Source organism: Anguilla rostrata, chromosome 5 (genome assembly GCF_018555375.3).
Source record: "Anguilla rostrata isolate EN2019 chromosome 5, ASM1855537v3, whole genome shotgun sequence".
Taxonomy (NCBI): domain Eukaryota; kingdom Metazoa; phylum Chordata; class Actinopteri; order Anguilliformes; family Anguillidae; genus Anguilla; species Anguilla rostrata.
In genome coordinates this window covers 40344683-40366108 of record NC_057937.1, presented here as the reverse complement: position 1 = coordinate 40366108, position 21426 = coordinate 40344683, and the positions used below count along the sequence as shown (strand labels likewise).

The 21426-nt window shown below is 40.0% G+C and overlaps 1 protein-coding gene across 2 annotated transcripts in view; it reads right to left on the bottom strand.

Annotated features, from left to right (window-relative positions):
• The window catches only part of LOC135255269 (protein kinase C-binding protein NELL1-like), a 175596-nt gene that overhangs the window by 126141 nt on the left and 28029 nt on the right, over positions 1–21426 (bottom strand). For both annotated transcript variants that reach the window (XM_064336215.1, XM_064336216.1), the window contains exons 3-4: positions 15580–15730; positions 7681–7851 (exon numbers count right to left, since the gene is read on the bottom strand). In XM_064336215.1, the coding sequence (XP_064192285.1) occupies positions 7681–7851; positions 15580–15730 (322 nt within the window). The remainder of the gene's footprint in view (positions 1–7680; positions 7852–15579; positions 15731–21426) is intronic.

Sequence of the window (21426 nt, the reverse complement as noted above, 5' to 3'; positions counted from 1 at the left end):
CCTTGATGTCAGGATGCAAATCTGATTGGCTTTTCATTTCAGCATCTATTATACCCTTAAATATTTGGGCAATGTCAGTTGGGCAGTTTCTACTCTAAACCCAAAAAGTGAAGAGCATAAAATGTTAATTGAATGGCTAGTTCAGTAATATAATAATATTAATAAAACTTTCCTAAATAAAAAGGACTTAGTTTAATACATAAATCCCATTTTAGAAAGAAAAAAAATGACACCAAAAGTCAAGCTTTCTGAAAATAACAATCATTCTCTTTTAAAGGATCTCTTTCACTCATTCCAAAATAGTGTTGCTTAAATCAATGCTGTTATTATGTTTCCATAAACACTCTATCCCTGAACGGTAACTGACAGTCTCTTTCTGAAATCCAATTAAATGATAAAGTATGCTATGATGTTTGCCCTCTTCTTTTTCACCTCTGACCAGAACTTGTAAGATTCATTCAATGTAAAGAAAGACAAGAAACTACACAAAATAAAAAGGGGTACAAGAGAGCAAAAATGGAAAACACATGGCAATCACTTCCATTTTCTCTTAATGCCTCTGCAATAGAAAGACCTTGAAAGACCTTGGATATCCCTCAACCTCTGCATTTGCATATTCTATAAAATACACTTGACATGGTCCGCAACGCCTCAAAAGCAGACATTATCTTCGGTGAAATGTTTGGAAATACTCACAGCTGTGTTCCACAGATGATGGACTGTCCTACACATGCTCAGGAGGACGCAAATGATTCTATGTAACTAAGCTAGGCCTGATGTGACGTGCCAAGGCATTAACCTGTCAGACTGGAGACGCCGGTCATATGTGTGAAAAGCAATCAATGGAATAAAAGGATATAATTCCAGATAAGGAACCTAGAATCCCAGTTTCTAGCGTCTAAAAAAATGAGCCTTCTAAAAGCATAACTGAAAAAAATCAAGATCTTTTGACTGAAGTAATGAAATGTTCCCCTGAAAATCCTTCATGGATGGAGGACGAGTTTCTCAACTTGGCATTCGCAATGCTGAATCTCATGTTCTTACCGTGCTTGGATCTAACTGAAGAACAGCATAACCTATGCATCTGAGCTCCTGGCTGTGTTATAGAGGGATACATGCTATAACGTGCCGTGTCTGCTATTGATGCCTGCAGACACATATTTGGCGAAAATAAATTAAGCGCCTTGCCATTGCTCCCCTGGGCATCCCCAGTGCAATCTACTCCTCCAGGCTGTGTCTCTCTTTCCCTAGCTTCTCTGTGGTCACATGGAGCTGCGACTCCATGTGACCACAGCCTAGACTAGACTAGACACCTGATGGGTGCTGGGAAAGGTCCAATAATGACCCGAGAACACTGTGCAGTCAGTGTTAGATGTATACACGGTGCAGCCCAATACATGTTGAGTTTCCCCAGATTTTCACCTTCCTTAAAAAATATTTCCCCATTGCAGTGTCCATAGTATTGAAGGCGTGAAACAAGATGTCTCTGACAAACTGACCAGAGGAGTGAACTAGGACCAGCGCTTAGGAAACACATTTTGGGCAGATGGCCGATTAAGAAAGAAACAGCTTATTATTAATCAATAAATTAAACAACTATTTAATTTATTGATTAATATCTTCTGATTCAAAACAAAGTGTGGTCACTATTGAATCCACAAACAAAAAACACTGCATGAATTGCTTCAGTAAAGATGCAGAAATAATAGTGGATTAGAGAATATTTTGAAGATGCAATATCTGAACAAACAAGGCTCTTAGATGCTGTGTTCACTCAGGTCCAGGCCAGCCTGAATTGACCAGTGTCTCCAAGGAAGTCTTTCACTTGGCAGGGTGTCTCCACCTCATCAGGCAATCATAACTTCTGTGGTCGGTGCCTGTGGTTCTCCTGCTCTCGCTGCGTAAGATATGCAGGCTGTGCAGCCCAGCAGCTGGACTTGAGAAGTGAAATGCACAGGCGGCTGAAACCGAGCACATTGTGCGGCATGTGCTAGTCTGCAACTTCCTCGAGGCTGGAGATCCAGAGATTGCTCTAGCAGTGGTACGGGGCATACCAGACTCGAGAAATGAAGAAAACTGTCCGATGTTCCATAAAACAAATTTAACAAATAGTGTAATCAATAAATTAAGAAATGGGAAAAGCAGCCGTTTGAGTCAATTGAGAGTTGGGTTGCTGTTGTATCCTGAAGCAATTTACCTTGAACAAATCCTTCCAGGAAAGATATGCAGAAGCATTGCTGCATACAGCATTTTAAAAGAGCAAATGTGAAGAAAAACATTTAGAAATAGTCAAACATTGTGACGTCCAGTAGGGCATGCTTTTGTTATCCGACTTCAACCCACACCTTGTGAAATATCTTTCATAAACGAGCCTTGCGTTTGTGCTTCAGGTGTGATTTCATTTTATTTCTTTTTACTTTATTTTACTTTAACATTTTACTAGACCTTCAAAATTGTTTTGTGTGCTCTTTAGCTTACAATCAACAGCAGGCTCTGATGACAGTGGAGAGTATATGCAAGGTGACCTACTTCCTGCTTGAATGCAAGGGTATTCAGTTTAACATTTATTGACATTTAAACTTCTCCTTCATTAGGTTCTATAATGAAAGAAGGTGATTATCAGCAGAGAGCATGCTGGTGCCTCGAGTGTGCAGACAGCTACTATTATTCCTCTGCATTTTTATTTGAGCTCTGCTACAAGTCTTCCCATTGATCTTAAGAACCGAAGGGCCAGATACAATTTGTTGCTATTTCAGTGCTTACGTGGTTCTTTATCTGTCAAGGTCCATTCCATGATGGGTCATCAGGCACATCAGGTATTAATGAAAGAGTTTCAGTTGCACAGAAATCAAGAAATGCCACCAGTTTGGAACTGCCCATGTAAAATAGTACACGATGCAGACATCATATTCCTCAGGCCAGTGAAATGGAAGTTAAATAATTGCATTTCATGCCACTTTCAAACAATACGCAATTTTCTTTTCAATGTTTGGAAACTGAGTGGAAATACAGTCACTTCAAATTTAAAAGACATGAGAAAACAATGTTAATAATTTTAAGTGTGTAATATAATTTTTAAATTCCATGATATTCTTCAGACACAAAATTAGACCATACATTTTTAGTGTGCATACATGGACACATGCACTATACACATTTTTTTATGATCCATCTGTAGGAAGATATAAAATTGTTTTCACAGAGAGGTTAAAAATCATCTAAGCATTATCATGATAACCACCTTTGTGGATGTCGCAATAATAAGCAAGAAATTAGAAAGAAATTAGCTTGAGAGAAATCTCTCTCAAATTCTCTCCATTTCAGATTTTAATCAAGGGGAGGAGACACTTCAAGCTTCCACAACTGAAACAGTCTACCCTACGTTCCAACGTCAACTTCTCCCAATGTTCGATTCCCAGTATTTTTGGTAAAATGTTTCTTGGGGGAAATCATAAGGTCAAGGTGTATGACTGATCGCCTAAAGGTGTGGTTGGTTGGTTGCACATCCTGGGTTGTCGAACACACACAGCTGCGGGTGCACAGAAGGGACACTTGTATATGGCTTTGTATTTTTTGTGGTGCCTGGAACGTGACTGCAGCAGGGACAGCCAAGGAATGAGGAGATAAGATGGGAATCATCTCTCATTCCAGTGCTGTAGACTTCCCCCATCCCCAGGGATTCCTTAGGCTGGGACAGTTTGAAAACTCCGGCCAAGCCAGGCCAAACCCCCAAATTCACATTTTCTTTCCTTTGAATTTTTCTATTATTTCCACCTTTCCTGCTGCACTATCCAACTAATCTGTCAGCCCCATCTCTGTAATCTGATTAATTACCTACATCGTATTTCTACCACAAGAGACAGCGATTTTACAATCTATCCCACCTCATATCACCTATGTAACACTATCCTTATCTCCCTATTATTTTCGCCCCAATTTGGAATACCAAGTCACACCACCTTCGGAGAATTTCAGAGACAGCAGTCATTTAATAGCTATGTACATACAGCAGAAGAGGTGCGTGCACAATGCATGCAATTTGAGCAAATGCCACCAAAGGCTGAAATTTCACAAATTTCTAAGGGAAGCTTAGTTTTTATAAATACCAGTTTTATAGAGCTTTACAGATCCACTTTTGTATCAGCAGCTGTGAGTAGAAGCATTTTATTTATATATAACCTGGAATTGAAATACTATCAGTGATAACTTTACCAGAGAATGCTGCTTCTGAGGCACCAGCTTCCACACTAAAACTGGAATTATGCAGAGGATCTGTGGACATGAATACCTTATATTTCTTTATTATGAAGACAATAATCACAGAAGATTGCCTGATGGAAGCAGACATTTGGCTGCAGGTAGCTGGCTCATAATCAACCAGTTGGTCAGCCAGGTTCTCTACTGATTGTAATTCACAAAACCAAAAGGACTATCTACAGTGGATGTGTTCCATTGCTTTTGAACTAAAATGCTGATAGAATTAATACAGCTGTCCATTCACCTTCCAGTGAAAGCATGGAGCAGAAAATAAGGCAGTAATCAGGTAGGATGCTCAGGGCAAAATATCTATTCATTCACATCTTCCTCAAAAATAAAGCCATCAGTCTCTGTATGTGAAGGAGTGAGTTGTTCATTAAGGAGATAAACCAAGACCCTCAGAGAAGTGTATGCTTAAGAAATTAAGATTTTATGGCAAGCCCAATGTCTGAGGCATTCATTTTCATGCAGTCAAGAGAAGCTTGAATCTACGAATGATCCTCTCTCTAGTTTATTAAAATAAACTGAGGACACTTCAAACAACTACATTTTTTGGGGGGATAAAAAATTTTTTTTGCCTTAGGTCAAATGAACCTAAGTTAATGTGTTTTCCACAAGCTAATAACTTTACACAGCACTCAGTAATGTTTCTCAACATTGTTTGATCAGTATTATATTTGGCACTATGATTTACTGTTCAGCGTCTAAATCTGTGATAAATTGTTATTTGCCGACTTAGGTCATAAGGCCACCAACCATTGAATTTCATGAGAAAGAATGATGTATCCTTGATGCATACAGACTGTAGGTCCTTGGCCATGTGCAGTATGGGAAATTCTGCAGGTTCCATGCAGGTTCCATGTGTATAATTTTGTTTGTAAACAAGACACTTTCATAATGGTTTTGGCAGAACTCACTTATTCAGTTTAAACTTTTTCACATTTCTCAAAACAAGAAAAAGGCCAAGTTGCACTCCACCAGCCATTCAGCTTTAAAGCAGAACATTTACCTGCAATCTTTAAAATGTCTTCAGACTGAACTGAAAGAAGGCTCTTTGCTCAGCACAAAGAAAACTCAACAGGGGGACTATTGATGTAGGTCCATTGTAAGCAATAACAGAAAATAAGTCCATCTTAAAGCAAACAGACAAAGATTGTGGTTCATATAGAAAAATAGCAGTTGGACATATCTTCAAGCTCATTTTGGACTGCAGTTCCTTCGCAAAGACTACAAAACATTACATTTATGACACATTTCACAAGGTACAAGCGTTCTCTGCCGGCTCAAGAGCTTACTCCCCTTCTGCATGGCACCATGCACTCTTAGGAAGTGGTTCAAATTTGAATCCCAAACCAAAGATTACTGCTCACACACGCAAAAAAAAAAAAAAAAAAAAAAACAGCTTTGAGTGAAACATAATTTCATATCTGTAACTATAACAAAAGCCAATGTATGGTGCATAATGCTATCTGTTAAAATTAGTCAAAATGGCTCCAAGCAGAATGCAACACAAAAAGTCAAAAAGATCCAATTTAAAGCAAAGGCCTTGCAACATGTTCTGGGAATTTAACCATTTAATGCAAATTCATGTTGCTACATGGTAAGTCATGAAGAGAAACCTTACAAAGACCCTGTAAAAACTATCAGGAACCTGACAAGCATATCCAAAGACATGAACGTAATTAGCCAAACAGATTCATGACCATAAAAGCAGGAAATTTACTGTGGGATAATAATGACCGTGAGGGATGAGGTTGAAAGATAAATTTGAACGAGCAATTACAGCCCATAATTGTCTCAATGTGACCCTTGCTATTACTAATTTGGAAATTAATTCCAGAGAAAAGGATGCTTTCCACCTCCAAACATCTGGCTCTGGCAAGCTATCACAAGCTTATTAGAAATTCACCATTGGTCTGAAGCACCTGGTAGCAGAGACATCAGAGAAGTGATTTAATGCTGCATACATTTGCACAAGAACAAAACAAATAAATAAAACATACAGAAAATAATAAATCACCATCATAATACTTAGTATAATACAACAAAATTACAGGATTGTGAAAAGTATGTTGACTATATAGCCTATATAACTGCCAAAGGCAAAAATCAACTGGATTTCTAAATCATTTCCACCTAGGCGATGGGCCAGTCACATTCTCTACACTACAGAGACACCATGGATAATTTTCCATAGAGAGCTAGTGGTGAAGCACACCTCTCACTGACAACTAGCAACTTTCAGCTCCAAGAATCAGGGAAGAATCCACTTGTGACACTTGCTCATAAACGACTTAAGAACAAGCCAAACATTGAACCAGCTTCGCCTCGGCTAAAGGGCCGAGCCTTTTTGCTGAGTTTTTGCAGACGAGCACCATTCGGGAACCCTAACACATATTTTTACAGTGTTTTATTGCTCCTGAAAGGCAAACACAGTTACTGGGGCTCGTAAATCTCACGCATTGGCCATGTCCATCACACTTCTGCATTATTTTGTTGATGCAATGCTTTTAAATGCTGACAGACCTGACAGCATGCAAAAGCATTATTCAAAGTCTGCTTGACCCTTGTTTTCACCAGCAGTGTATCTGTCTCTCCTTCAGTCCTGAAACAGGGCCTCTGGTATAAAAATGAGTCAGATGGGCTTGACAGAAAGCAGCGGGAAGTAATGTTAATACTGAAATCCTTCTGCTAATATTTACTGGGGCAATTTGGAGTCACCTCCATGCTCTGTGTTTGCTTAGGTCTATGACAAAACATCAAACACAGATAACCACTTTCTAAAATGCTGGATGTGGATAACCTCTTGCCCTTCTGATTACATATCAAAGGGTAGAAGATAAGGAAGTTTGGGAATAATAAATTGTTCCTCAATTGCTTAAATTATGCATCGTTTGCGTACACTAAGAAAAAAATTTTCTTAGTGAGAATATCCTTGAAAAGTAGTGAAGGAGACAATGCCCTCACAGCCATTGACTAATAGATCCGCCAATAAGGAGCTACATTGCTCATGTTCAGGGGTGGATTGATTGGGACAGCTACACCACCATTACAGGTATCCATTGTCTGCTGGAGCAGAATCGATAGCTCAGGGCAGAGAGTAGAATTGCACAGAGTGAAGAATACTAAACAAACCCAGTCTTTTACATTCTGAGCCAGAACATGGCTCCTGTTTCGCAAGCAGCCTATTTTTGACATCGTGTTAAAAATGACATCAAACACAATGATTTTTCTTCATTAAATGAAAGAGGGAATAAGACTGAACTATTAGTAAGAAATCAAACAGACTTAAACACATTATTAGCAAATGCATTAAGTTCTTTTGCACACATAGGAGTAACATTTCTGCGTTAATGTTACACTTGCCAACACATTACTGTAATGTTGGCAGACATACAGTTCTGAAGCGGATGCGTGCCTTACCTGTTGCAGTCGATGTGCAGCAGCAGGTGGGAGGCGCTGATGGACAGAGCAATCTTGTGCCACTGCCCGTCGGCCAGCCTGTAGGGGAAGGACTCGGAGCGGGGCTTCCCTCTGAAGCGGTAGCGGTAGCGAATCTCCTCCCGGAGGCCACTGCTCTCCATCTCAAAATAACTGGAGGGACAGATAATCACCAATAACTGTGGATACGGCTCGTACAGTATCTCTACAGGCCAACGTGTCATAGCCTTGGTTTGGGACTAAAAACCCACATGCAGTGGTTTTTAATAAAGAAAAACAGGCCATGTGCACACAAAAAAATGTAAAAACCTTTTTTCCCTTCTTCAAAAATCATATTAATCCTGCCCCAAACATAAATGCCCAGGTGAAGTGTCATCAATGATCAGGAGATTTAATAAATCAAAAAATAAATCTTTAGAGTATTACATAAAGATCTGCTTTCCTGACTTTCAACCTTATGCCACACAATATTGGCTGCCTCAGCTATATTACATATTAAAAATTCCAAATAAAAAAGCAAAGTAAAGGAGAACAAAAATGCACCCCCCAGACAAAACACAAAAGCTAAGTCTGTGAGTAAGAACTGTATAAAAAGGTCTGACAAAACAGCTGAAATTTCCTTAAGAGCATCATCTCCATTCAGTCTTTTTACCTCCGCGCCCCCATCCCCCCTTGCCACTCAAGTCCTTTTCAAAGTGACTGTGCCTTCTTTCAAAGAGACGTAACAAAACAAGGTCAGTGTGGGGTCAAACAAAACCAAACAAAGGGTGCCTCTGACTATACAATCGCATTCTACCTGCATAATGAAGTGGTGGGTAGGAAAAACAAATTTAAAAGAAAATCGTTTACAGGCAGCGCCAGGGGAACAGAGGTCAGGGGCTAGGCCATGCAAAAAGAGAGCCTTGGCTGAGCGGAGGCCCACTCAATAAAACTCCTTGATGATGCCAAAGTGATGAAACAGGGCCAAGTGACACCGGGTCACAGGGGCTGTGGTGTATGTATATGATCAGCTCCTGATGGTTTTGATAAACAGGGAGCTAAAGGGGCAGGAGCCTTTAATGAGAGAGCTGTAGTCAGCTGAGCATGACATTTTATAATTCCCACAACTGCTGCGAACTCGACTCGTCTGCGCCGGCCAGACCCAAGCAGCCCTCATCCATATTTATGGGAACAAGGACGGGGTGCTAGGCGGAATACCAAGTGAGGCTTCTCAGAGTGTGGATTTAACCATCTCCTAATTTTCCGTTACATTAAACCGGGAACCTCTCGAAATAAATACAGCTGCCATCGACAGTGCATTGCAGGGGGTGGGGCAGAAGGGGGGAAAGAAAAAAAAAAAGTGAAAATTCTAAGTAATTTTTCAATTAGATTAAACTGAGGTTGGCATATAGATTAATGAGATGTGTCGCAAAGGCACTTCTGGGGCAGCGAAATACGAACGATCTAAAATATGAACTACTTCCATTTGTAATGTGCATACTTACCATGCACCTCGGCTCTAGAAAGAGGTCTTATATTAACCATCTAAGCAAAAGATGATTACCTGCGAAACTAGCCCATAAAAGTAAAAGGCAATATCGAGCCCCATTTCTTTTGTGTCTGAAGCCATTATGAGAGAGATGGGTCTGAAAGGGCCATCAGTGAAGCAGCAATTGAGTCACTGTGAGTGGGAAATATTACCATCACAGTGGGAAGACATATACAGCAGGAAGTGTTTAATGCAAACCCAGGTAGTCCTGGGATGGCATAGTCCAATTTTCTCTGAGTGGCACAAAGCTCTCCTGCTGTTCACTAGTCCCTGAGGGACACCACAGCTCCCCGAGAGCAGGTTCTTCATATTAATATTCTGAGCAGCTGCATTGTCAATTTGGCACATCAATCTTTTTTAAATCATGCCAGGAGGACAATATAGGAGTGTCGGTTACTGTGAAAGAGAACCCACTGGAAACATGCTGGTTTTTTTGCATAGCTATTTATAAACCTAATTAAAAGCATGTCCCTTATTCTGGGCCATAAACCTTTCTGTAATATGGTTGCACAGGCATTAAGCAAGATCCAGATCAGTGGGGCTATTCCCAAGGGCAGTTCCTCACCTCAGAGTCCATTCATCAGTGAAGGTTTACTGATCAACTCCAGGACACAAAAACCTGAGGAAATGCCTAGGTGGACAAGGCAAGCTCAAGTCTTGTAAGAGCCAACATATGGTAGGCTGGATTCAATCAATATTTGCCCTTAACACAGTTTGGCAAGTTTAGCAGCAACAAAAATTCATGAAAGGGATTGTGTTTGCCGGGGGAGAAGTAACAATTGCATTTAATTGACCGTAATATTTATCGACAAACGTTGACTGCAGCCTGCATGGACTTGAAATGTCTGGTTTTCAATGCCCTGGATTTAATCTACAATTGTTCTCAACTTTGACAGGTAATTAAACAAAAGTGTTCATTTTCTGCTTCACAAATAGTTGCCACAAACTGACAAAATCACTTAAATGGTCCTAACACTGAAGAACGCAGGACAAAGCAAAAGTCAAAATGCTGATTGAATAGATCTCAGTTTCTCTCAGTTCATGCATTCCAGGAGCCATCAAACTGATTTCAAGTCCTGTAGTCAAGTTCTAAGTCTTGTACTTCACCACTCATTAACGCTTGCATGAATGATAATTGCAAGGTAAACCATGGATAATTTCAGAGAGAGCATTCCCGACTGGCTCCTTAAAACAAATATAAAGCGCTCTCAGGGGTGGAAGGGAAAGAAATATTTTAATTGGTTTTAATACTCCTCATTAGATTACTACATTTTTCCCTTTTCTTCCTGAATTCCTTCACAACAAACATTCCCACTATACAAATGTTAACAAAAAGCGTAACTGAAGTTTTAAAAAAGAAAACCGCAAAAAAGGTTTTGGATTATTTATGTTAGGAACAGGTAGGCGGCTGCATACTTTCATTTTTGGCACATCTTCGTTATTTTGGCACACTATGAACATCCAGTGACATAGATGAGGCGATCCCCTTTCCAGTGTTGTTTTCTTTAAAACAAAAACCTATTCTCAAATCCCAGTGGTAGGCGGACAGAAACATTCCATTTTTTGTGGTGACCGTTTTCTGCTGATTGGCACAATTTTGGTCCTTTTTGCAAATGATATTTGGACAAAATTGTTTTCTTTGGAGTGGGAAGTTGCCTTTGGGGATGATGCTGCAAAGGGAAAGCTTTTATGGCCTTGCTGCTTTGTTTGTGTATACTTTCATTTTGGGTTGCAGGTTTCCACTAAATCAAAAGTACAGACAAGGAAAAGATGTGGCAAGAGGCAAAAGATGGGTTTATGGTTTGTGCAGTACCAAAAAAAAAGTCTATATTTTCCTGTTTCACGAAACAGTTAACTACTAATAAGATCACTATAGTACTGAGAGATGAAGGTGTAAAAAGATGAAGGCCAAGTTGAGCCACAAAATACATGTGCATATCAGTCCCTGAAAGTTTTAGGAAATCAAAGGGAATGGTTTTAGCCTTAATGCAGCACACGCATGACTAAAACTCCTCTTCAGCCCGTTTCCATAGCAACTTCTTGCACAAGGATCTTATTAATCTTAAACAACAAGCATACTCTAAAGTAACAGACATTGGAATTATTTGGTATGACACTGAAACACATTTACATCAAAGGGATTTCCGATCATTCTGATTTCTTTAATCAATACAATCAAATGACTATCAGGATGGACGAACACAGGTCCTCTTTGTCTTGAAAGAAAAGGTATAAAGGTTCTTATCAACAAGGATCTGACAGCTCATCTCAGTCAATTATAAACAAAAACTGTTAAATCGCAGCAAGTCATCTAAAGTTCTAATCTCAGATAGCTGTGAATGCCTAAATTAACACCACAGTGCACTCCTGCAGACGACAGACTCAAACCCATCAGGTAAAACTTGATGTTTTTACGATGTTTATTGCGCCACCAAAAACTGAGAGCCTATGTCTAAGGCTGGTCATGCTAAACGTGAAGCTAAACAGTTTCAGCCCCGATTTAGTGATTTTAATATCTCTGCAGTGTTTTGCCACGACCATTTAAAGCTAAGCGTGCACACAATGAAATCATCCTACAGTGTAGAATCTTAACTCATGTCATGCACCATGCCCTGTGAGGGCCTTGTACTGCTCCAGAGAGCACTTTTGCAGCGGCTGAAGGATATTAAACATGTTTGAATTTCTCCCAAGCAGCACCACGAACCTCCAGCTTCCATGGCATGCTACTCTCAAGTGGCAAGGGGATATAAACACTCAATAATACTCAGTTTAACATGGCTTGGCTAGATTTGTACATATTTATTAGTTTTAAATCAGACAAGACAGCATTACTACTTTTATTTTTCCTCCTACTGTTCTGATGTGCATCTACAGTAATATGCACGACAAGCAGATGCCATTTATAATAAAACCGATCTAGATATTCAAAAAGCCCACTTTCACAGGTCCCTCTGCACACTTTATTCAAAATTTGAAAGTAAACAATGAGAACCACACCAGAAGGGATTTCTAAACTGACAGCGATGACAAAAATTTATAGAATCTTTCGCCATTATACTGTTCAATCAAAATGAGAAATAAGTGGAGAGTTTGATTGGTCATGGAGTTATTTTTATTTATTTCATTTTATTTCATTTTATTTATTTATTTTTGCTGTTTACAGATTGTTGTGCAGTCAGGTCTGCCACAATTTGCTCCAGTAAATAGAATTCATCCAGCTTTTATGCTTGGTGTTTGTTTATGACAATTCAGTTTGTGATTTCCACTTTCCCGTAGCTCACTCCTCTTAACTGCCTCCACAGACTCTGGAGGCACCAGCTGCCACTGATATCAAACAAGAGCGGAACACCCATCAGCAGCTTCCGTACATTTCAACTAGTAGTTTAAAGTGCAAGCCTTCACATTTTCAGTCTTGCCAGAAATGACTCAAGATTAAGTGAGATCCAGGGCTGTGGACAAAGGAAAAGCTTTGAGGAAGGCAGAGGAATGTGCCCCCAGCGATAGAGATACCAGACCCAGAGAAACCGAATGGAAGCTGGCACAGAATAGGGACACAAGACGCCCTCTGAAATCTCCCAGCACTTTGAGCCTGATCGCCAGAGCGAAGGTTCGGCTCATAATATGAGGCAGGGTCACGGTGTGCTGCTGAGTGGGCAGAGCAGCCCTTTGTTCTATAGTATGGATCTGACAAGCCGTTGCTCTCTATTGTGGGTCTTACAACAAAAAGTAAAAAGGGAATATCAGTGCTGCTGACAAAGCACAGGTGACCTGGGGGTGATTTCGGGAGGACTGAAAACAGGAAACTTTCATTATCGGGTAACTAAAGCCTTGGACATTTGTGTTGGCTTGATGAAAAAGCAAAAAGGTAAGGTACCAAATGACCAAAAATCTCAGGGACTCGGGTATAACCATCATTCAGCCATCATTGGTAAATCCATTGCAACATAAGCAGCTCCTAAATGAAACTACACTGTGTATTTCAAAGCATGTTGTTGAATATACTTGTAGATATGCTGATGCTTTATGGAAAACTATCAGGGGTCAAATCTCCCCCCTTCAACTGAAGCACCGACTGTGGGCTAAAATGAGAAGTGAAGGAGAATTGTGTCTAAATGCAGTAGTACGCCTATTATGTAGTCTCAACGGTTGATTTTAGGTGAATAAATTACATGTGGGTGTGCCAGGGGTTGGTTTCATTGTGTTCAGTAGTTGTTTACTTTGAAACCTCTTTCTCCAAACGATGTGTTGTGCATATCAGTTGATTGTAAAATGATTTACGATATTGTTAAAAACTATGTTATAAAGCTCTCCGTGGCATTCAACAAGAGCTCGTTGGCTAACAAGAGCTTGATGATGTAAATGTTTGTTGTGTAGTTTAACAATATCTTAAATGAGAGGATAACATTTTTTAAATACATTTTTTTTTACAATCAACTGATATGCAAAACACATTGATTGTTTGGAGGAAGAACTTGTGTAATTCTTTTCTCATGAGAAGATATGATTTTTTAAAGTATTCCTTGATGGGAAATCCAGTTCCTAGGTCGAGTCACTTTTTTTTTTCCATGGGCAGGAATTTAGCACTCTATCACAGAGGTGAAGAAGCACAAGTACAACAAAGCAAAATGACAATCCAACAGGGCTTGTTCAAAAACAAGAGTTGACCTTGCTTTTCCTTGAATGTGGCAGCTTCACAAAGGGGATGAAAAGTGATCTGGAGTTGGCATATTTTCTGTTGGACCTGCAAGTAAGTTAACCACTAGCAATCTGGCTAGATGTTTTTACTCCTTCCTTATTGTGCAGCCCAACGTGATTTGTTGACTCAAACAGTGAAACTACCAAACTGGGTGTTATGTACAAATTTAGCAATTCCGCTTAGGTGTGTTGACACTACCGTTCTTGCCAAAACAAAGCTCACACACAGACACAGAGACGCAAACACACGGGACCTTATTCACAAAATAAACAAATAAATTTAAGAATTCCTTTTACTCTGGTTCCTGGCATACACTGGTAAAACAGGGTGCAGTTCCTCAGCTCGTCTGTCCTTGTTCTTATGATAAATAAGTGCTCTCTTTGAATAATGGAACACCCTCATCCTCCATCTCATATCACTGGCAGGCTGTCTGCAAAGCTTTGCTACTCAGGCATTTCACAGCCCATGCAGTGCACAGGGATGGTGGGAGGAGAGGAAATGCACAGATCTGACTGTGATCTGGGAGAAAGAAGGGAAAAAAACCCACAGAAAATTATAATATATTCTAAGCAACAATTAGATTCATTGAAAATTCAATGCCTCTATTTAGTAAGGCCGATGTTCCCTACTGGTTTCCAATAAGGGCAGCGTGGTAATTAAGGTGTGCCACTGAGAGAGGTCACCTTGGGAGTGAGAAAGGCACAGGATGTGAACACAGCCACCTCTGCAGCCCACCAGCCCTCTCTCCAGGCCCATAGAAAGTGCTAGAAAAATAACCATCTGGCTATTTTTTGTTTTTATTTATTTATTTATTTATTTTATTTCATTTATTATCTATATATTTTCATTTTTGTAATTAGCTAAAAATTATTTTTTTACCAACTCCCCAGACCACAGTTTATTATGTCCCATTTCCAGAACTGTGCACACTTTTCACAAATGCTCGTCTTGCTGTACTTAATGGTGCTGGATGCATCTGACGGGAAAAAAATGATGCTCTTCTTTCTGTTCCTTAAAAAAACAACAAACAAAAAAAAACTATTTCTTTGAAAGCATTTAAGTGGGCCTCATGAAAGGGTAATGCTGCATCTGTCCGTCCATCTTTCACAGATTGCAACCAAGTGTAAAACAACAGCAGCTGCAATAAACACCATGACCACATACAGCAAATTTCTCAGAATACCTCAAATGTTCAATGCGCCATTAAAAAGAACTACTGATGACACACATTCATGAAGCAGAGAATTCAACAGCAGGCAAGAATGTCTATACACGAGTTTATGAAACACATCAAGGGACTGAACATCTCCACATGTGGTCAACCATTCTGTCAGAAATTACTTTCAAAAAAAGTTAATCCTGCAATAACAAGCTCAGCATATGACCACTGTCCCACTTTCTTTTTTATTCTTGTTCCTCCATCATTAATGCATACTGCACACATTACCAGTCTAAAATAATCTGAAATTGATCTTTTCTGTCTGATGGAATTCATCACTGAATGGTTTAGCAATGAATGAGATGGGAATTTAACAGTGAGGCTCATGCTACATTAACAATAGGGCCATTCTCGTTTAGCAGTTTAAAATCACTGACAGTTCCTGCCAATACGGCCTCTTAAAATGATACTTACAAAGGAATATTATAAATGCATTACCTGTGTTCGGATTCATGGATGGAGAATATGATTCCTGATGTGGCGGACTTTTGCTGGATGGAGGCCAGGAAGGTGAATTCGCTTTTATTCCTGAAAAGCTGAACCACTTTCTCTGTGATGTGAGCCGGAGCATGAACGGCTCTCTCCACATCTGCAAAATTGAAACGGAAGGAAAAGCAATGAGAAAGCATTGCAAGAATGCCACTTGAACACATCTGCCATCTCTGATCAGACTTGAGCTGAACACATAAATGGGGACCTTTAGACAGTGATTAGAAATCTGTACAACCAGTAACTCCCTTGTATTGATCAACTCCCTTGTTGGTGAATGTGAGAAAATGTGCAGGAAACAACCATTAAACGTGTGCAATAAAGTGACTGTTTACAAAAATGTATGATGTCAATGTCAACAAGGGGATGAAGTAAAAACTTCATTATGCACTTTCCTACGATTCAAATTTACATCAGGTGGCATGTTGTGGTTTTAATAGCTAGCCAACTCTACAAATGGCTTCTGTGACAAATGATAACGGAGACAGATAATCAGCAAGAGCTATTGAATGCAAAGTTAAAATTTGTGTTTACTATACAAGCCTGATACCCTGAATAAAACATGCCATATGTTGAAGCCAGGGGTGAACAAATCATAAATTCAAGTGGTAGCCCTCTGATCAATAATAGACATTGGTCTCCAGACTGCTGATTTGTCCAGCCCTGTGAAGAGGTGCTTTGTCTTATCAAAACTCAGTGGAAAGAAAACATGTGACATTGTAAAACCTGTAATTGACCGTGACCTATACTTTTTGACTTGTTTTTGATATTGGCCAATATATTTTTAAACAGTGTTTCTCCTTCGAATTACACTTGTCTCTGTTTTATTTACATTCAAAATATGATTTTATGTTTTTAATGGAAATCTGTTTAGTTAGGGCTTAATTTGAGCAAATTTTAAAAACTTATAATCAGCCATTTTTAAATCACTCGACAGTCCTAAAAATAGCAACGGGAATATTTGTCATTTCACTTTCATGGCATACAAGGCTATGACTGCATTTTAAACCCCTAACATTATGTGTAAAATTTCCTATTGAATAAGATGACTTCATAATACATGATCATATCCAATATTTGCCATTATTGCCATTTTGCTGGCGTCATTTGGCAGTCACATTTCATTGTTGTAGAACGCCCTGTGCCTGCTTTAACAAACAGGTTTCCAGGCATAATAAAAACTGAAGTGACTATTTGCATGCAACATTTTCATTCATCATGTAGTTGGTGTTTATCGGCTATGACGGGAGCTGATGAGATGAGAACCGGAGCTGTACTTGTGGTTTGGGGGTAGGGGGGTGGGGGGGGGGGGTGGGGGGTGTACTCTGGATGATGTACACTCTGCCTCTGGAGATGACTACTCATGAGCAGTGAGCAGACTTATCTTTTTTCTGTATGCTGCTGTGTTTTCCAACTCCCCCAAGGTAGAGGATTATCACAATCGGTGTAGACTGCCTGCTCTATCCTTCCTAGAGTATTGTTTCTTTTATTTTGTATTCTCTCATAATAAGGCCAGAGCAACTGACAACATTTGCAATAATTACAATATAAAACGAAATCCTGAGAACGAAAATGAGCACATAAAACACACTGAGAATATATCACACACTGCAAAAAGGAAAATGGTTCAGCTGGGGATGTCGGGTGGGTTGATTAGGAACATATTCTACAGAAACAAAGCTAACATAGGTCCTTAATGATAAATCAGACAAGGTTTTAAAGAGTACAGGTTTAAAAGGTGCATGTTAACCAGATCCCCAATGATTCAAAACTTTGCTGGCAGCTTGTTCTACCACTGATTGGCCTTGGGGAAAAGGAAAAGATTAAGGAATGAAAGAACAGGAGAAACAGTCCATGAGTATAGGATGATCTACGTGATGTGGGGATGTGAGGTTCGGAATGGCAGTGATAAGAAAACCACTCTACGGTAAGTGGGGTTTTAAGTGAATTCAGGCAGCACTGGGGCTTTAATAGAGGTAACTGAACCACATACTAGAGAAGCCTAAGAAATATGAGGTGGAAAAGTCAGTGTAGCAATGGAGTTGTGCACTAGCTGAAGATGACCAGGAGCGCTACATCAGATTCAGGCGTTTGGCAGAAGGTTTTTCTCAATGTGTAATAAAGTGTAGATAAAAAACCTGAGAGCAAGGAAAGGTGCTCCAGTCACAATGCTTCCTCTTGTGGTTGCCAAGTAACACAAATTCAACCAAATGAAAATAAAAATGCCATTAGCAAGTAATATGCAATTTAAAATTCTGGCAAGGTTAAAGACTGAATTCTCTAGACATTTTGGAAGTTACAATCACAGTCCAAAAGGCCACATGGGACACATCGCCTGCGCATTACCACCAAGCACAGTGAGAGAGAGCAAGAGAGAGAGATTTCCAGGAACAAGTAATATGCTACACTTGTAAATGCAGTTTAGGATTGTTGGTATTCATCTATTTGAAGGAACATTGCGCTGTACAGTAGATGGCTCCTTAATAAGAATGAGTTTTGGATAAATGTGGAACCAAGTTCTGTAGATTTGAAAAAAAAATGAACTGACTCCATCCATCCATTCATTTATTCATTTTCTTAAACAGCTTATTCCTGGTCAGGGTGAAGGAGAGGGGGGTTGGGGGTGTTGCGCCCTATCACAGCATACAATGGGTAAGAGTCAGCAATACACTCTGGACAGGTCATATCCATCGCAGGGCACAGACACCATTCCCTCACACATTCATACCTAAGGGCAATTTAAAGTCTAAAATTAGCCTATTGCATGTCTTTGGACTGTGGGAGGAAACTGGAGTACCCACGGAAACCCACACGGGCACAGGAGGAACAAGCCAACTCCACACAGAAAGGTCCTCAGTCAGGATTGAAATGTGGTACCATCTTGCTATGAGGCAATAGTGCTATTCATTGTACCACTGTGCCTCCCCAGAACAGACAGAAACAGGAATAACAAATACAGAAATAATAACCGCATGAGAATGTTGCACATTAATAACACACCAAACATAGAATAACGACATTGCTCCAAGCCTGCAGACAGAATTACTGTATCTTCCAATAAGTAAAACGAGCAGCTATGAATGAATGACAGATAGCAACAAGCAAATCTCCAGGAAAATAATGGCCCAGCTTGGCCCAAGCTGATCACATATTAGTCAGCATTACTTAATTCCTGCACCTTCACACTGGCCTTTCACTGAAGATGTGATGTTGCCGCAGAGTCAAGTTGTCTGTGATCTTCAAAAGATCTGAGCTGGGGTCACTGCCAGAGGCTTGATCTCAAAGAACGTTAAGCTTCTTCCCAGGACCTCCTGGGGCCCAACCCTGCCAATAGTCGGCCGTGGAAGGTTTCTGCTGGTGGGCGCGGGAGCTCAGGCTCGATCCAGAGCATTCCAATTTCAAAATTATTCTTTCAATGTGGAAGTTGCATTGGTAAAAGCCTTGTCAGCAGTCATGCAAGGTGAAGCAGGGGCCTTGCAGAGGATCATGGAGATGATTTACAGAGATAAGAGAAAACGCAAGTTTACAAACACTATGAGAGGCCAGCCCAAAAGACTGCATTGAGCTGTCAGCTCCCACAACTTTTTTTTTATTTTTTACAAGGAATCCTCTGCAATTGGTGGGAATAAAAAAACTGAAGCCCATGTTGTTTTATTTGACAATTGTGGAATAATTTTTTATCCTACTTAACATTTATGTGCCATAAACAGAAATGGCTAGTGCCTTCACACTGGACAGTGATGAACATTACAAATATTCACACATCTTTCCTGAGTAACTCTCTTGTATATATGTATCTTTCTATACATTTCAGAGTGTAAAACATTTGCAAAGAACGTAAAAACAAATGTACATGTAAAAGCTTTACTGTAAGATACAACTCAGTTAATACAACACCTTCAGGATATAACAGTACAACAGTTCAAGAACAATAACATATAAATAGTTTTTTAGTTAGTTTTCTGAGGGGAAGGAGGTGGGGGGTGGGGATGGTTTAAAGAAGACAATTGAAAGTCCCTCTTTAATAATTATCTTGTTGGAAAAGACTCAGCGACATAGTGGAACAGGTTCTAGGTATCCAGTGCACTGTTTCCATTGGAAAGACCTATGTAAGCAGGCAGCCCTTCAGATCAATGTCTGGACCGGTTCCCTGATAGATAAATGCATATGTACAGGGACCCCAGGCCAAAATACAGCCCCAGATGCCTACTGACACAGTTATGTGTGGACTTGCTCTCCTGCATCTGTCTGCCACAATGCTGATGCTTCAATGGCAGCTGTAAGCCACAGACCAGAGAAATGGCTAGAACAAACAAACAAACACAAGCACACACACACGAACGCACACACACACATACATAAAGACAAGGTGCATGGCTATATATGAGAAGTGGGATGGACAACTTCATAATATATAATGGCAAACTCATTCCCATTGGTAAAGCTCAGTTTTGTGACTTGCCATTCTTAAAAATTAGATCAGACAGTGCAACGGAAAAGTAACTGCATCAAATTTTAAGCAGAGGGTGAATGTTTTAAGAGCACTACATTAGATTCAACTTCTAGGTTTTAAATTTATAATACTGCACCATTCCATCTATTTATAATACAGGATAGTCAGAAAAAAAAATCACACTACAGCCATCCCAGTGCAAGTGAACAGCGCACCACAGACTGAGATCTGCATTACTTATGTTCTGCATCAACTCAATTAAAACCATCATTGACCTTCACATGTTACCATCTGTAATTAGTCATGTTTGCACAAGCATGACGGCTTTGGATCGTACAAATCTGCAATTCCCCGAAAGTATTTGTTGCCAAGAATGAGGAAACCTATTATTTGTGGATTACTCCCAAATGCCCACTTACTGAAATGTAAGGCCCAGCTGTAGGGGGGGGGGGGGGGGGGGTTGGTTGACAAATGAGATCTCTCTGGCCATTTCTGTACCACGGTGAGCCCTGGGAACCCAGGAAAGCTCATCTTCAGGAGGGAACCCATGGGAGCTGGTCTAATTTCGGCAGCTTGGGGAGGGAAAACGGTGAAAATAACCCAGGTATTCGGGCATTTGCAAGCAGCAAGGGACCCTGTGCCTGCCTCAGCTGCTGCCATTTCCAGGCTGCCCCATGAGACAAAAATCCAGCTAAACAAATAGCCCATCAATGTAGAGTTTGAGTCCCCCCTTATCCAATTAAATGAAACCCTCTAGTCTACAGCAAATTCCTGTGCTTTAAACTGAGGGAACAATTCACAGACTACTCGGGTTCTATCACAAATGATCCATAAAGATACTTTTAAAGTGCTGACTTCCTGGGAATTGGGTTAATACAGCAGAGAAGAAGATGGGGAATGGACAGAGATCACATATTGTAACACTTTAAACGTAGCTGTGATGAGTAGGCATACCTATACGGACCCAATGAAGTCATCAAGTCTAGACAGTTTGCCGGAATTAGACCTCCTGTATGAGCAGGCTTGCATCTTTTTGAACACTACCCAAGTCCAGCTATAATTAAAGGTTACATGCCATATGACATCACACTAGTTTCACATTAAAAAAGCATTTCCACTAGTTGTGTCTTTTTGTCCTAATGGAATCATTTTAAAGATTCCACTCATTTATATTTAAACAAGTGCCTCCCAATAAAACTCCACTTAGTAAGCTCAAAATACCATGTCCTGAACTCCTAACCATCAGTAAATCATTCCACATAGTTAGCGAAGCATGACACCATGCTATAAAACAAGTGCCCGGTCCCTGACAGAAATCTGGGTGCATCCACAGACGGGAAGCC